Genomic DNA, 18,014 nt, shown 5'->3' on the forward strand with positions numbered 1-18,014 from the left:
GCTTTAAAGTCTTAAATTTAACGTAATATTACTTCGATTTTATGGTACAACTGAACATCATTTAAGGAATCATCGAAATAATTGATGTAATAATTGTAAGTGATCACATTTACTATTATTTTCCTCTCAGACCTTTTGTTTTTTCACCACGGTATATAATAATTCGGAACCGGGAATTGGATCCGGATAAAACTGTACAACAGTTTATGAGCCTATAATTCCTTTAGTTTAAATCAAGGTTTGCGAAGGTCAGTTATGCCAACGATGCGAAATCGAAATGAGTTCCGTTTTGGAGCGTTCTGACATTTTTCCGATACTTTCGGAACCAAAAACCGCTATTACCGAAATAAAGTTTTATTGGTCACAAACTAACAATATCTGTAACTCTATGGAATTTACAGCTTTCTTAAACACAACAACGTAAAAGCATCACAATAAGATTTAAAAAATGATACAGACTCCTGAAATAGATCACAGACTGACAATGAGCCTCTGAAATTCTTGAAATCGCTTGGGAAAAAAAGCATAGTTGAAATGGATTTCCGACAATGTTTGAAATTGACGTGGTCTTCTCTGCCTTTCTCAGAAAGAAAGGCTATGCAATCATAGCGAAAACCAACTTTTTGATACTCAACTTTCTCGGAAACGTCTTCTAGTTTTTTAAGAATATTCAAGAACATTTACTCCGGATCCCACTTCTGGTTCCGAAACAAAATCACAATAGGTGGAAAATTATAATAAATTGAGACTCACATTGTTTCCAAAGCTACTGCAAAATTTTATTCTGATTCGATTTCCGGTTCAGCAATTACAGTGTTTGTCAAAACTTTCAAAAAAATCATCGAAAATGTCGATACAAAACCGGAACGTGCTGGTACGGAAGAAGAAACCACAGCACAACTTTACGAACGATGCACACAGCATGCTTTGTTCAATTTCAGACACGCTCTAAAGAAAACAAAAACCAATACCGAAGCTTGGGTTTGAAAACACGACCGAGTTCATGAGCACTGTAAACGCATGGCCAGGAGTTTTCAAGCGCGTTGAATAAACCAGATCACGGTGCGGCTACGAATATCTGCTACTGGTGTGTGATTTTATTAAAACACGGTGCTGCGGTTGAGAAAAATCTTAGCTATTTTACGATAATCGAAAGAATAGAATAATGTCAATCAATTATTTTTTACCAAGACTCCGAGGGCTGATTGTCATATACTATTCGGATCATATCGTTGAGTACGCAAAGTGTCTTTTCTCGGAGAGGACTAAACCAATTTTTGCAACTGTAGTACTTGATGGGGCCGCATGGTCGACTGTTATTTATATTTTAGAAAAAATCAAATCTTGTGATCGTCCACATTTTTAAAAAATATCAAAACAAACCGCTTCAACATGTCCAAAAATTTTTCGTTTATCACTAAAAAATCCAGGGTGGTGCAAAAATTGGAAGAGGGAAAAAATATGTTTCCAAATTTTGAAGTATTTTTAATGGAAGAAATACATCTTCAGAAATTTTGAAAAAAATAAGAACCTTCCCTTAGAATGCCTTCAATATACCTGATTTTTTTCAAATTTTTCGGAGGAGCGGTTTCTTCAAAAATCAAATAAAATAAAAATCAATAGAACCACCCTAGCTCCGAAAATTGTTTCCAGTCTACGATCTTTCGAATGTGGTATAACAATATGAATTTCCTTTGGGGCAGATTTCACATGCTTATTCTGCTATAGCCTTTCTGTCGGGTACGACTTTCGGTACCGAAATTACAGGGTTACGAGTTTTAAAAGTTTTGAATGGTCACTTAATGCGGCGAAGAAAAAAAATTCCAATCGTTAGTCATTGCTAGTAGGCGACGTATCAATTTAACTCCGGTTATCCTGGTTCCCGATTTCCGATTCCGGAAGATCCGAAAATAGTGTTAACATTCGACAAAATGAAACTCGACCTATTTTCTCAGAGATGGTTTGACCTAGAGTGCCTATAACCAAAGTGACGATGTCTCATCCGTAATGTTGGCAACAAACCAAAGCGTTTAATCCGCAATGTTGGCAGTTTCGTTAGCTTTCCATTGTATTTGACAGGTCGTTTGCTCGTTTGGAACAAAGTTGTCATTCCAAACGAACAGTTGCCGTCACTCTGGTTATAGTCACTCTAGTTTGACCGATTATCACGAACTTCGATTCAAGTAGAAGGTCTTATGGTCCCATATAAAATTCCTGGATCCGACTTCCGGTTCCGGAACTACTGGGTAAAGCGTTAAAAAATTTATACCGCTACCTAAAGCGACGAAGCAAAATAAGGCAACAAAATTATGATGTTCAATACTGTTCCAATTTGTAGGTCATATTTGTTGCAAACATGACGAGATCATTTTTTTTGTTCACCAGAATGATCCATGCAACGCGATCAACTTGGATGATTGCAATGTTGTTATGGAAAGTGTACACTGGTTTTATGGTTCAAACACAGATTTTTGAAAAAATGACCTGGCATCCGTAGTCACACGTTCGTTTGACATGTGGTGTTTTTTAGCTAGTCAGAACCCGACTTCCGGTTCTTTAATTACAGGGTGATTAGTGTAAAAATTCCTTTTCTCAGAGATGGTGTGAAGGATTTTTACAAAATTAGATTCAAATGAATGGTCTTTTAATTCTATACAAAATTCCTGAATTTTATTTTGATCCGACTTCCGATATTATAGGGTAAAGTGTGTTAAAAATTTTATACCTAAATTCTAAACTGGCCTTAAAACTACTCAATCGGTCTGGTATCATGATTCTCGGTTTTCCATTTCGAAGTCACCGGAAATAGTGGTCATATATTGTTCTAAAATGGATCTCACTCACTTTTCTCAGAGATGGTTTGACCGATTTTCAAAAACTCAAGTTCAAATGAAAGATCTTCGAATTCCTGATCTTCATCCGGATTCGATTCCAGATTCTGGAATTATGGGGTAAAGTGTGTTAAAAGTACTAAAATGCGTGAGCAAATAATATAGAGGATGAAGAAACAGATTGAAGACAGAAATAGGGCTGGGATATTTTCTTGTGTGACAGATAGGAATATTGGCGAAATAAATTTTAATCATAATATACCAACTGAATACAATTTCTTGATCTCATTATTATTTTTTTTCTACTGCAGTGATTAAGCAGTAGCCTGAATCATTTGAATGACAATGTTACTGTCCACATTCCGATGACGGTCTAAACATCTTTTGTGATATAAAGAAAAACCATCCAAAAATCCCAACGAGCGCCCAACGACTTTAATCGATAGTCATCACATGCTTCGGAAATGATTTGCAGTCTTTGCGGTAGCTGTAACAGGATAAGTATGTTTTTCTTTGTCATGGCAAAGTTTTATTTCCGGCTGGCCGTACAAAACACACACACACACTTCCCATCCAGTGTGTTAATGCGAACATATTAGAAAGCGGATACGAAATGAAAACTTTCCCGCTCCGTAGCTGTCATCACATTAATCAAATGATTCGACTACCTGGCGTCGCCACTTTTTTGCTGTTGTATATAATATATTAAAATACATCTGTTCTTAGGAGCACACACAATAAAAACGGTTGTTGTATGTTGCTTTTGTTGTTCGCGCCCAAGCGACCACGCACGCATCGAACGAGTATTTAGTTAGCAAACATATTTTTTGACAACTCCCGTCACGGCTTCGATAAGCATGGATAACAATATAGCACACGTTGACGCGGTTTCTAGTTAGTATCACATTCATATTGGGAATGAACATTTATGAAATACGTAAGTTTATGGCTTTTGCCATCTGTTACCGGCACCGGAACCAGAACACAAGAGATTCATCCAGAAAGCTTCCACCTGACAGGCGAAAAGCTCCCATCTTCAATTGCCAGTTTTTTTTTTTTCAAACAGCTCAAAGAAAAGTTTCACGTTCTTCCTCTATCACTTCTACGATATTGGCATGTCCGTTGCCATTGGTAATCGATTCACATTCCACCGTTTTGCTAGCTCCGTACAACTCCGTCGAGCCAAAATTGTTATTCAATGGGTGACTAGCGCTGACAGCATTGCTAATGACGGTTCCGCACGTGTTGGAATTGAATGTCGCCGTGATTGATCCTCTCGCCGGTGCTATTTGGATTGTGTTGGTCGGCAAAGAATAAGTCATCTTGTACTGTTGTGCTCTTTGAGTACAAAATCCATAGCTGAAACGAGAGAAGCTTTTACCATGCAACTGGGGCGAAACTTGTATGCAATATACCTACTTTGAAAGCAACATGAAAAGATCTCTCCGGTACTGGACTGTCGTAATGGCATACAAGTATGGATTGGCACATGAATTCAGCGGATAGAAAAACACCAGCAAAATTTTCGACTTGGTCACATCAATCAGTGGATAGCCTGCAATGGCGGTCAGACCGAAGAAAGCTATCGGTGCCCAGCAGGCAAAGTTTGTAAATACCAGCAGCGCCATCTTTTTCGCCACCGTCATTTCACCGGCGTGTGCCGTCCGTGCCACATGGCGTGTTTCTTTGCCCAGCGAAAAGTAGATCTGAGCGTAGCAAATCACGATGATTACGAATGCCAACCCATTGATCCCTAGCACCGTTAACAGGTAGGCAATATCCAAACTATCACGCGCCTCCATCGGCAGACAAATGCTGGTCGAGGAATAGTTGCTTATTCCGAACAGTGGCAGCGCTGCCATCACGAACGAATAGATCCATCCGGTGATCATGATGTACGTGGCAGCCGACAATTTGATGCGACGGTTCAGATAAATCGCATGGGTGATGGCGAACCAACGTTCCAGGGTGACGATGGTCAGGGTAAAAATCGACAGATGACTAGCGAACACCGTCAGGAATCCTGCCACCTTACAACCGGAACCTGGGGAAGACAGATTGATAAATGTGTGTGAGTTTGAAGTGAATAGAAGCTTATGTTCTAATAAGTAAATGATTATCGAAATTGGGGACTGTATTTGCAATATAAAATAACCGACTCGTGATTTTATAGAATTAGAAATCAGAATTTTTGGAGGCATTTTCAACATTTCTTCATTTATCGACATCAGTCAGCTTATCCTAGGAGTTTATAGATATTTTTGCTAGACTTAAACTTCAAACACTGCATTTTGATGATCTAATTTGTACAATTTTCCAGAATGTAAATTCTGCAACTTGCTTAGATTCTGAGATTCCAGAAATTATGATCCTGTATGATTTTTTCCTAAACAGACGATATATCTATCAATTCCATGAAAAAATTATAAACATTTAAAAAAAAGAAAAATGTATCATAATCGTAAAAATATCTAGAAATACTATTTTGGCTAACCGCTTATGAATCTACTTTGTGCTGTGATTCATTGAACGTATTTTACACTCAAATTTAGGTAGATTAAATCATTTCTAGATGTAAATACCCTGTAATTCCAGAACTGGAAGTCGGATTCGGATGAAATTCAATAGAAACATATGGGACCCAAGGAACTTTCATTTGAATCGGTCCGATCATCTCTAATTACGGTGAAACTCAGTGCAGTCAATTAAGCAAGCAGAAATCTTTTAGTAACTTAACTTTTACCTTCTACCAGAGGAGTCGGGCTTAGGCATCTGAACAATGCGAATCGCCCAAGTCTCTGGTATGTCGGAAAGTAGTGATAAATGTCTTTTACCATTTACTATCCGAACCGGCAAAAGAAAAGTTACTAGAAGTTGTCACTTTTTTACTTGCGAACCGGCTTCGGCAGTGAGCTTACAACAATTGTAGAATTCTTGAAATCCAAAATGGCGCCTTCCGGCAAGTTATTTAAAATTATGTAATATTAATTCCTTACTTAAATTTAGAAATTGTAGATGGTCATAAGCGATTTGTTGTGGATTTGGACCATTTAAATAAATTTGTGAATGAATTAGAATATTGCATTTTTAATGTCATCGGTGTTGTCCCTTGTAACTTTTTGCTCTCATGTGTTCCACCTTATATTTGCACTGTTACATTTTGTAAATGAAGCATTGAAAGTTTGTCAAATTCACACAATCAATCAACTAACGAGTGTTTTCTTAGGAGGTTTGTTTTTTCAATAGGGATTACTCTATTGTCTGAAAGTTGTTTCGACAGTGTAAAGTGACGTCTCTACTTAGTTTTGTTTGGCAATCATCGCAGAACAACGCTTCCGAATCGTAGAAATTTATTCCCAAAATCAGTGTTCAATTAAAACTGTTTATAGAGCACTTCGTGAATTTAAGTTTATTAGCCAAAAACTCATGAGAAGTGTCAAAGCAAAACAATCCATTAAAAACCTGTTTTGATGTTTTTCGTATGTGTTACGATATATCCATATTTCAATTTCTAAACCGATATGTAATAATGTCGTGAACTCTTAGTGGATATTGTATTTATTCAGAATTTGTGCACATTTGATGCGGTTGTGAGTAATAATGTTTTTACGTGGAACAGTGAAGTGAGTTTCGAATGTTGCGCTCTAATTGTATATGTCAAACGAAGTTCATTGTATCTTCCATCCCATATTGCAACTGGGCAGAAATCCAAAATAATTTTTTTTTTCTCTGCACTGTATTATTATTTTTTAATTATCAGATAGGTGATCATTGAATATCTCGCTCTCAAAAGCATGGATCAAAAATCTATCCTGACAATGTCTAGATAATTTAGTTTAGATGCGATTAGTGCATAAAAACATATAACAGATCGGCTGAAAAGTTCGTATCGTTTCTATGAGAAGGCGTTACTAGAATTAAATCCATACCATTTTCAGTTAGTACCAACCTTCAAAAGATACGTGTATAAATTTGACAGCTGTCTGATTATTAGTTTGTGAGATATTGCATTTTGAGTGAAGCTACTTTTGTTATTGTGAAAAAAATGGAAAAAAAGGAATTTCGTGTGTTGATGAAACATTACTTTTTGATGAATAAAAGTGCCGCCGATACCAAAAAATGGCTTGATGAGTGTTATCCAGACTCTGCACCGGGCGAAGCAACAATTCGTAAGTGGTTTGCAAAATTTCGTACTTGTCATATGAGCACCGAAGACGATGAACGCAGTGGACGTCCAAAAGAGGCTGTTACCGATGAAAACGTGAAAAAAATCCACAAAATGATTTTCAATGACCGTAAAGTGAAGTTGATCGAGATAGCTGACACCCTAAAGATATCAAAGGAACGTGTTGGACATATTATTCACGAATATTTGGATATGAGAAAGCTTTGTGCAAAATGGGTGCCGCGTGAGCTCACAATCGATCAAAAACAACAACGAATTGATGATTGAAAACCATGCTGAAATTGAACGAGTTGGGCTTCGAATTGCTCCCTCATACACCGTATTCTCCAGATTTGGCCCCCAGTGACTTTTTCCTGTTCTCAGACCTCAAGAGAATGCTAGCTGGTAAAAAATTAAGATGCAATGAAGAGGTAATCGCTGAAACTGAGGCCTATTTTGAGGCAAAGGACAAATCGTGCTACAAAAACGGTATCGAAAAGTTGAAAGATCGCTATAATCGCTGTATCGCCTCTGATGGCAATTATGTTGAATAATAAAAACGAATTTTGGCAAAAAATGTGTGTTTCTATTAAACGATACGAACTTTTCAGCCGAACTGTTATGTTGTCGCGATAAGAATTAAGTGAATATTATTTTTGTAAAGGTAAGTCCATTTCTATGGCGACACCATTTTTTTCTGCTCTTGTATCCTGGTAACGTAACGAACATTAGAAAGAAAAACAATCGGCTTAACAAGGCTGCCAAACAAGCAGCAGCTTTATTGGATTTTATGTGATGTAGTCAAACTTGTAACCGAAAATATCTAAACTTTGTTGACCACTCGGCCACATCGAGAGTTATTTTGCACATTTGCGAGAGAGCATTGAGGGAAACGTAATACTCAGAGCGAGCCACGTGGTTATACGCGACCTACTGGCCTCAGCGCTTGAAGGTTATTTTCAATTGTTTGCGGGTCGATAATGAAAATCACAGAAACAAGGGCTATGCTTTTGTAAATGAGGTCGGTGTGAGTAAAATTTATATAAACGGCTATATGATAAATAAAATCAAAATATTTATAACATACATAACATAAAACACCTATATAAATGTCGTTATATAAATCTATTTATGATGTATCAGGCATTCGATTAAATTCGTTGCGGTTTTTCTGCAAAGTTTCATGATTTTTAGTGAGAGTATCATTGCAGTGCCATTTTGCAAAGTATAGTCCATCGTTATGTACTAATTTCTGTCATCTTTCTGGTAAGACTCGGATACCACATTTGAAAAATTCCTTTTGCTCAGATTCGACGAATGAATCGATCCAATTTTTGCAGGTGTCGTAGTTTTTGAAACTTACCTGACAAGTTATGCGCCATTAATTGGAGCAAATGTCTGATAAAAACTGGTGGCTGGGGCAGAATTTTTCATTGCAGCGATTACAAAAAAAGGTTCTACAACTATCGAAACATGGGATCTTGCAAATTTTGCTTTGTACTTCTTTTATTGAAAAGTTTGTGTTCTTTCATAAAATCGTGTCGAGAAACCTAAAAAATGCAAAATGCCGAACATTTTCCAAAAATCAATATTTTGTGAAAAAAAAATATAAAACATTTTTTCGTTTGTTACTCTCCCATCTTTACTCATAGTGCAATAAACTTCATCAGTTGTAAGTTACAACATATCAGAAAATAAAAATATTAAGATAAGCCCTTTTGGAGAAAATTGATGTTTTCAAGATATAAGGAAATAGTTTTTTTTTCAGTGTATACATTTTCTACACAGGTTTAATCATTATCTGAAACATTAGTGAAAGCTCCAAATCAATCACTAAATAATAAAAAATACACCAGTTAATTTATTAAAAAAGGCGGGTGGGTAATGTCAGAGACATAACTGGATGTCGTGAATACGAAAAAAAACTGACATATTCCTTAACACTTCCGAATATCAATTAGTTGATCAATTGTATGAATTATGCAAGCATTCCCCTTTTCCACATTTTTCGCAAAAACAAAGAAGGCTTCACTTGATCTAGATTACTGTGAATTTCACACCGCGAAAAGTGCAAAAATCAAATCAAACAGTTCTAGATTTGCACTAAACTGAGGATATTTCCTTTCGATTTGCGAGCAAGAAATGCTCTCCACCGTTGTTTCTTCATCATGCAAATGACTGGCAGCTGTCACGTAATCGCTCTTGTCGGAAGCGAAACTAGCTTTGCAAACGGTACAAAATACATCTGCTCGCATTGGCGATAGAATCCAAACTGATTCAATTTTTGTTAGGAGCTTTCTTTTACGTGATTTCGTTTGTAGCTTTTTCACTAATGGGCGATCCTAACGGCTATAACAATAGCCGCATACAGAATTTTAATGTTGATTATTTCATTTCGGATTTGCATAATTTATTGAAAGAAACTGTCAATATGCTGTAGGGATTCGTTTCTAGCATTCAGGAGGACTAAATTGAGGAACTCACTACGATATTCACCACTTTTCGGAACATTTTTCTCGAACGATTTGTTGCACAGCAGCAGATATTTTTTTCTCTTCCTCAGAACGCGTTCTGATTGGCTAGTGCTATCATGGGTTAAAACAAACAGGTTTTTCAATAGTGTACTATTGAAAAACTTCAATGTTGTTGCAATACACGTTCAAGTTGAAAATTTTCGATTCTATTGATAGATTATATAAATCCTTCTACAGATCACTGAGCTATGAGCTTTCAAAATACGAGAAAGGCAAACGCGCCTTTCATAATTCACCTCTTTGACACTCGTTTGTACCACACATTCAAGAAAAGTTTAATTTTGAACTATTTGAGATTATGTCACACAACTAAAAATTTTATCATAAAATTGTGATCATATTTCCGATGGCATGTTGCAAGAATTATGTTGATTCATTAGATACAACAGGAGATATTCACGATCAAAAACTTATCACTTTCTCAGAGGGTAAATTTTGAAAAGGCACCCCATAGTAAAGTAAGTCGTATTCACGACAAAATCGTCATTTTCCGCTCCGTAGCGAACGGTGCATCATGTAACTTTTAGGTGGATCGAATATTTTTTCGTACATTATCTAGATGGAAATATATTCAGAGACCTTAAATTATTAATAAAAAATCATCCAACTGACGTTTAACGACGTATTTATGTTTTTTTTTCAACTTTTGTGTGGAGAGGCATCACTGTGCATCCGGAGTAATACTTGTATTTGGTTTTTACTTTCCGAGTGCTAAAAGTTTTCGCAGCAAGAGAGTTGATTTATTAATTTTATGAAAAAGAAGTTTATGTTTTGTTTGTATTTTTACTTAAATACAGCACGAGAAGTTGCTATCGTATTTCTACCTGCCAATATAGAAAAGACAACCGAGTCGGTAAAATTCTTTTCGGTAGTGGCATGCCATCTGGTGGTTAGTAGTTAGTACAGTGCTAACGTTTTTTCGGTGATAGTGCGCCATATAGCTGTAGATTGCAGAAACCAATTCAACCATACATGTTTGTTGGAAACAACACTTTAATTTTCTAATTCAACTAAAAAATTAGTTGAATGGAAATGAAGTGTGCCTTAGCTAAGAAAAAACAGCACGTTTAATTGGTGAATTCAACTAAAAAAATAATATGAACTAATATTTTATCATTGCTAAGGAAGTGGGAATTAAAAAGTCTAAACTGGCAAAAGTAAGATTGTTTAAGTTGTCTCAAAGAATAACTAACTAAAACCAGAAAATCAACGATTTTTTTCGCCAAAATGCTTGATTTGGTCTTTCCAGACTGATTCGAGAAATTTACAATACATATTTCAGTAATAATAAATACATATTTCAGTATATTCTAGATCACAACCACCCTGGCTTTGCTGAGACTAATTAAACCTACCGTACTGCCAATCGAATGCATAGTTGAAATACTCTCCCATCGAGTGCGCATCGATGGACGCAATAAGCAGCAAATACACCCCCATACAAAGATCAGCGATCGCCAAATTGCAAATTAAAAACTTTGGCACAGTCAGGTCACTTCTGAAATAAACACCAATCAGCAATATTCAATAATAATAATACAACTGCTCAAATTTATTATTAGTTTACCTGTTCGAAAACAAAACAACCAACACGGCTACATTTCCGAACACAGCCAAAAGTACCACCACCCACACGGAACCCCGCAGCCAGTGGGAGCCCATAACATCTTCGCAGGGGTTCAGAGCATCGGGCATCGGGTAACATTTAACGTCGAAAGTTCTGCAAAACACACAGAGAAAAAAAAACAATATCATCCCCGAAGCAACAATTAATGGGTATCGATGAATTATAACTCACGTAGGGGTTAAATTCCCGCAGAGTGCCTCCATCGACAACGGTTCGATCGCTTGATGGAACACCCCCGGCAGTGGGTTCTCGATATACATGTCGGAAACATCCTCCCGCAGAACGCTGTCCTCCATCGGTGACCCGGTGATAGGCTGGAAAAAACTATCACCCTCCATGGAAAGTTCGCTCTTCAGAGGGCTCACCAACCCAATCCCTTGCTGCTCCTCCTCTTCCTCCAAGGAACCATCCTTCTCGACGAGGTGTAAATTTCTGCGGGAAGCAAAGGAGATAGCACCTATCAAAACACTACGCTCACCTTGGCATTTCACGGTTCACCGAAACTTACGGGGACAAGCTGCGCAATCGACTGAAACTTTGCTCGTCCAATGAAGCGTGTCTTTTCCGACGCCGGGAAAACTCCGAATCGACAAGCTGCTGCTCCCCGGTACGCACCGTCTGTGGGACACACAAGGACCATAATTAATTTCTACCGGTGCCGTTTTTATAATAATGTAAGCTTTAAAGAGATGTGTTTATGTATGTCGTGTCGTCGTGAAAGGAAAACAAGCCACAGTTTTTAGAAATGATGATACAGTTTCATAAAATTGCTGATGCTAAACATTTTCAACTAGGATGATAACAAAGAGTGGTGGTTCTTGCACCTGTCTGTGCAGCTAGAATTATGGGGTTATGTATGGTAACTAGTGCAGAGTACTAATCTAATGAACTTTCACTTCGAAAATTATGAGTGAAATTCGAAATTTCTGCAATTTGTCGTCGAGTTGCATTTTTGAAACAATGAATTATCATTATATGAAAACTAGAATAGATGTGCTCATCAAAGTATTGCTGGACAAATCTTTGATGGGCCAGGGTCAGTTCGCCGGAAGTCGTTTCGCCAAATTCCATTTTTTGAGTCATACAATTGTTTTAATATCCCATTGAAACTGATTTCAAACAAAGTACACGCATAGAAATTGAGCTTGTCTATAATAACAAAACAGTTAGTAGGGTTTAAAATATGATTTCTGTTGATTTCAAACTAGAATTTAATTGTTTTGAACCAATTTCTCCATTCTTCATCAATAATTATATCTATTTGATTTGAGAACAAATGGTCATCCAGGTTAACGAAAAAACTGGTTTGTTTCGGCAGATTTCATCATGACAAACAAAAATGTATGATTGTAAAAAACAAAATCGTATGATGAAATACTAATTGTTTTAGGTTTGAATCTTATCATTCATTTCAACTGCCAAGTTTATAAAATAAAAAGAACTAATAATATTACCTTTATCTAAAGTTAGTTCATTTTAAACGTATTTTGAAATTTACCATAAAATTGTTTGTCAAGAAATTGACAGGAACGCGCAAGTAAAATATTTGTTATTTTTAACAAAATATTTCTTGAAACAAACTAGTGCACTGAGCAAAATCAAATATCTTATTTTGTAGCTGCAAGCAACAATATTTGCAACTACAAATCAGATTTTCTTTTGTCACTATTTCAACAAAATAAATCGTTGCGTGAAACCATAATTTAGTTACTTTTACAATATTTTGATGAACCGCAATCGTACGGTGCTGTGCGAAATTAAAGGCGCGTAACTCTTTTGTACCAGTTCTGAAAATACTGCGTTTAATATTTCAAACCGTCATCTAGAGCATCAATGCAAAAGCGGAAAAATTCTTTGAAATTTGGCAAAAAAAGGCTGACTTACAAGGAAATAAGCTTTTTCAGCAATTTCTAGGCGGCTTCTCGCATAAATAACGCTCGTATCCGGACGGTATTTTGCAGAATTGTACCGGATTTTCGATCCAAATACTCAATCAACGAATCAAAATAACTTTTGCTACACGTAATCGGAAATATGATCACAATTTTATGATAAAATTTTTAGCTGTGTGACATAACCTCAAATAATTCAAAATTAAACTTTTCTGAAATGTTTGGTATAAACGAGTATCAAAGAGGCTAATCCATAAGGGGCGTTTGCCTTTCTCGTATTTTTAAAGCTCATAGCTCAGTGATCTGTGAGAGGATTTATATAATCTAATTACCTATAGAATGGAAATTTTTCAATTTCAACGTGTATAGCAAAAGCATTGAAGTATTTCAATAGTACACTATTGAAAAACCTGTCTCATTTGACCCATGTCTACACCAGCCAATCAGAACGCGTTCTGAGGAAGAGAACAAATTATCTGCTGCTGTACAACAAATCGTTCGAGAAAAATGTTCCGAAAAGTGTTGAATCTCGTAGTGAGTTCCTCAATTTGGTCCTTCTGAATGCTAGAAACGAATCGCTACAGCATATTGATAGTTTCTTTCAATAAATTATGCAAATCCGAAATGAAATAATCGACATTTTATTCTGTATGCGGCTTTTTATAGCCGTTAAGACCGCCCATTAGTGAAAAAGCTACAAACGAAATCACGTAAAAAGAAACCTCTTAACAAAAATTGGATCAGTTTGGATTCTGTCGCCACTGCGAGCAGATGTATTTTGTGTCGTTTGCAAAGTAGTTTCGCTTCCGACAAGAGCGATTACGTCACAGCTGCCAGTCTTTTTTGGTGAAAAAGCAACGGTGGAGAGCATTACACAAAATCAGCCGTTCTAATGGCTCTAAAAGTTTTCTCAAGAACTATTAGGATTTGTTGTTCGCAAATCGAAGGGAAATATCCCCAGTTTAGTGCAAATCTAGAACAGCTTTGTTAGATTTGTGCACTTTTCGCTGTGTGAAATTCACAGTAATTGAGATCAAGTGAAGCCTTTTTTGTTGTTGCGAAAAAAGTTCCAGAGTTTAATGTCGTAGAGAATTACGCAATTTGACCCTTCTGAAAGCTAGAAACGAATCCCGATAGCATATTGATAGTTTCGTTCAATAAATTAGGCCTATTGTATCATTGATCAACCCAGCGAATTAATGTTTTCTTCGTAGGAAGATTATAATCGGTTGTAAACGCTACATTTACACCAACCATATCAGTATCGCACTCACGGACAACAGTTCAACCTGGAATTAGATGACGGAAGTCAGCGGCATCCATCGGAATTCGAATTCAACTCATCACTCTCCATCACAAACGCTTTTATAAAAGATTCTTTTCAGAGCCACCATTATTTTATTATAAAGAACTATACTGGTTATTTCATAATATTTGTATTTCAGAATGTTAAATGTAACTAATCTGTACTTTAGTTTAGGTGCATCGTTTCAAATTCTACATACAATTTCATATAATTGATCAACTAATTGATATTCGGAAGTGTTAAGGAACATGTCAGTTGTTTTCGTATTCAATAAAATAAAAATACTCGAAAACAACAAATCGATTTGTATTTTTTCTCCTTTTATCATGTTTTGCCTTTCGCGCATAGAAAGACTATGCAATCGCTGTGAAAACCAACTTTACAACCGAGGCCCGGAGTGTCGAGTGTCATATACCTTTCGACTCAGTTCGTTGAGATCAGAAAATGTCTGTGTGTGCATGTCTGTGTATGTATGTTTGTGTGTATGTGACAAATAATGTTACTCCATTTTCTCAGGGATGGTTGAACCGATTTTCTCAAAATGAGATTAAAGTTAAAGGTCTTATTGTCCCATAGACAGCTAATAAATTCTATCCCGATCCAACTTCCGGATCCGGAGTTACAGTCACACATGTTTCTCAAAGATGGCTAGACCGATTTTTACAAACTTTAAAATTCAAATGAAAGGCCTTACGACCCCATACAATTGTCCTGAATTTCATTTGGATCCGACTTCCGGTTCCGGAAGTACAAGGAAATATGTGCAAATGTATTTAAAAAAGCGCACTCATTTTTCTCGAGAATTTCTGCACCGATTTTCACAAACTAAGAAACAAATAAAAGGTCTTATAAAGTCCTCGTAAAGTTGATCCAGATCCGACTTCTGGTTCCGGTATTACAGTGCGATTAGTGAAAATTTTCTATTTCGTTAGTGTTTTTTCACAAGCGATGGCGAAACAAGGAGCACGTTTTTATTAAATTTGCTGCTAAATTCTTCTAGTTGGCAGATCTTGTTAGTTGGTGAACATATTTTGGGACTACTAATTCCCGGTTTCCGCTTCCAGGAGCACCGAAAATAGGAAGAAAAGCTCCAAAAACGGGACTCACTTCGATTTCTCAGCAACGGCTAAACCGATTTTCACGAACCATGATTCGAATTAAAGCTCTCATTGTCTTTAAATATACTGTGCGATTTCATCCTGATCCGACTTTCGGTTCCGAAATTATAGGGCGATGAGTGTCAAAACATTCAAATCGTCACTCAAAATGCCGAATTGACGATGCAAAACTGGTACGCGTCGGTACGTGCGGCTTTGCTCCGTTCGCAGCTTGCTTTGTTTAATTTCGTATTGGCCTTCTAACGACAGTTCGACATGTAGATGGTTCTGTTGTACAAACGATTATGTTTTCGAATGAAGCTGTCAAAATACATAGGAATGTTTATTCTCCAGTGAATTTTTATTTATTTGTAGTTGAAATTCGAGTCGAAGAATATTCTGATGTAATTAGGGAAAAAAACATTGATTTCTATCAATTAGTATTTCAACCGATATTTACAATATTCCGCTTGAGAATAAATCTAAGTTTTTGGCTTTCAGAATGACCTACAGATTGATAATATTGACTTTACTTGTTGACACCGCCCTGAAATAATTGATCTGGTCGTTTATTCCACCATTCGATTTATTTGAACCTTTAATTTCAATTACGAAAATTGATGACATAACCTCATTTAGCATCAATATCTAAATATAGTTAAGTATTGAAAAAATTAAAGGTTTATTTTTTATGCTCAAGTTGAATGAATGCAAAAGTTGTACCCATTACGTAGATTTGTTTAAAGAAAAATTACTATGATAGTAATTACTTCCGCATTTAATACTCGATTCTTATATTGTTCTATGTGATAATTTGCTAACATCATCGTTTTCGTGGTCCATAATGTAAAACATAAACTCTATATCTGTCTTTTGGAACTGAATTTAGTTTCTTATTTTATTTATCTTATTTTTTTTCGAATTCCAATGAAGGATTCTAATTTACTATTTCAACATCTGATTTTTGGAACATAATTCATAATATAAATTTTAGATCTGGATTCTGGGACGAAATATTAGATCGGAATCAGGAGTCAGGAATCAGAACAAATTGGCTCAAATGGGACGTTCACCTTGATATTTGGAGATTTGTGCCTTGCCATAAATTTGTTTTTAGCATAATTTTCCCGATACATAAGAGGGAAGGATTGAAAGGAAATGGTAAGGGTTGGACTAGGAGGATGGGAAAAAACACATAAGCACCCCTAAGGGATGCTGAACAATCTGCTGGGGATCACATTTAGTGGAAGCAGAAGTAAATTCTGAACCTCTACGAGGTCCCGAACAGTCTGCTGTTAATAAAACCTCCAACCCCGAGAGGACTTAGAGATCTTACAAAAGCGACACCATTCTGCACCCCCGGAAGAATGCAGAACGATTCGCAGTATGTACGAGCAGAAGTAAATCCGGTACCGCCTAAAGGATGCCAAACAATCTGCTAAACCCTATTTAAGGTGAATACAGAAAGGGTTCATTCACTCCAGGAAGAACGATGAACCCTTCTGACTATAGCTCCTTACCACATTAGGTGAGAAACGAGAGAATATATTTCAATTTTAACTTCGCATACACAGACTCAACCATGTATGGAGAACCAAAAATCCGGATACGAAGCTGCGTCAATGCGGGACCGTTACATATCAGATGATATGAAGTACCATAACATAATCGCATTCACACACATCACACGAATAATACTCAGCACGTTGAATTTATAATTTAATTTATAGTTTAGCTTCAAGTTCCGAATTTTGATTCGGAACCTTAAAACAAAACTAAATTTCTGAATTGAATTCTGAGCCTGTCTCAGATTTCGAATTTATTTTTTGAATTCAGTTCTTGTTCCGGAATCCTGGTCTAGAAATTTGACCAAAAATACTTAACAGTTGTTGACATCGGATAAATTCCGCAAATCGTTTTTTTTAGAATTATTCGAATATTCCCAAAGAAATATGCAAAGTTTTTCTCCACTTAGAATGTAAATCCACCAAAACAACAGAGCGCGCTTGAAAGAAAGAAAAATGTGTATTAAAAAAAAAGAGTTTAGTGCAAAACATGTTTGATGAATAATTCGTGCATTTTTTGTTTTATTGAACTAAAAATGCCTTATAAATGGAAATAAATTTTTTTTTTTGAGATTATGAGATTTTTTTTGTTTTTACGAAAAATGCCGTCAAAAAAATATACGAGTATTAAGGCTTAAATTAAGCTTTATATGTTTTGTTTCTAGGAAATTATTTGATCTTACTAGCTTAACAGCGTGCAAAATGCTGAAGACGGATTATGACCTTAAATAAAATGCGACTTTTCAAACATATATGATTATTAATCGATTTGTGTAATTGACAATAACAGCATCATGTTAGCTGTAATTTGTAATTTTTCCCCATACAATCCAAAACATGCTGTCACTGCTTTCATTCACTGTGCCTTAGAAATCCGAGTCTGTAATCAATCGTCCCCAACCCCACCAAACGCCCAGCTGGCACTACTGGCACAGCTAGCGAACTAGTAAAAATTGAACCACACAATAGAAACTGGATTCCCTCAAAGCACCAAGAT

At 36.3% G+C, this 18,014-nt stretch overlaps 1 protein-coding gene across 3 annotated transcripts in view; it reads right to left on the bottom strand.

Moving 5' to 3' along the window:
- Positions 1-3,204: 3,204 nt before the first annotated feature.
- Positions 3,205-18,014, bottom strand: part of LOC131439850 (thyrotropin receptor) — a 107,883-nt gene continuing 93,073 nt past the window's right edge. Inside the window, exons 10-15 of one of the 3 annotated variants that reach the window (XM_058611010.1) lie at positions 11,666-11,775; positions 11,329-11,589; positions 11,098-11,250; positions 10,886-11,025; positions 4,251-4,875; positions 3,205-4,190 (exon numbers count right to left, since the gene is read on the bottom strand). In XM_058611010.1, the coding sequence (XP_058466993.1) occupies positions 3,899-4,190; positions 4,251-4,875; positions 10,886-11,025; positions 11,098-11,250; positions 11,329-11,589; positions 11,666-11,775 (1,581 nt within the window). In that variant the 3' untranslated portion in view covers positions 3,205-3,898. Of the gene's footprint in view, positions 4,191-4,246; positions 4,876-10,885; positions 11,029-11,097; positions 11,251-11,328; positions 11,590-11,665; positions 11,776-18,014 lie in introns of all 3 variants that reach the window. The other 2 variants (XM_058611009.1, XM_058611011.1) reach the window with 2 other exon arrangements.

This window comes from Malaya genurostris, chromosome 1 (genome assembly GCF_030247185.1).
Source record: "Malaya genurostris strain Urasoe2022 chromosome 1, Malgen_1.1, whole genome shotgun sequence".
Taxonomy (NCBI): Eukaryota; Metazoa; Arthropoda; class Insecta; order Diptera; family Culicidae; genus Malaya; species Malaya genurostris.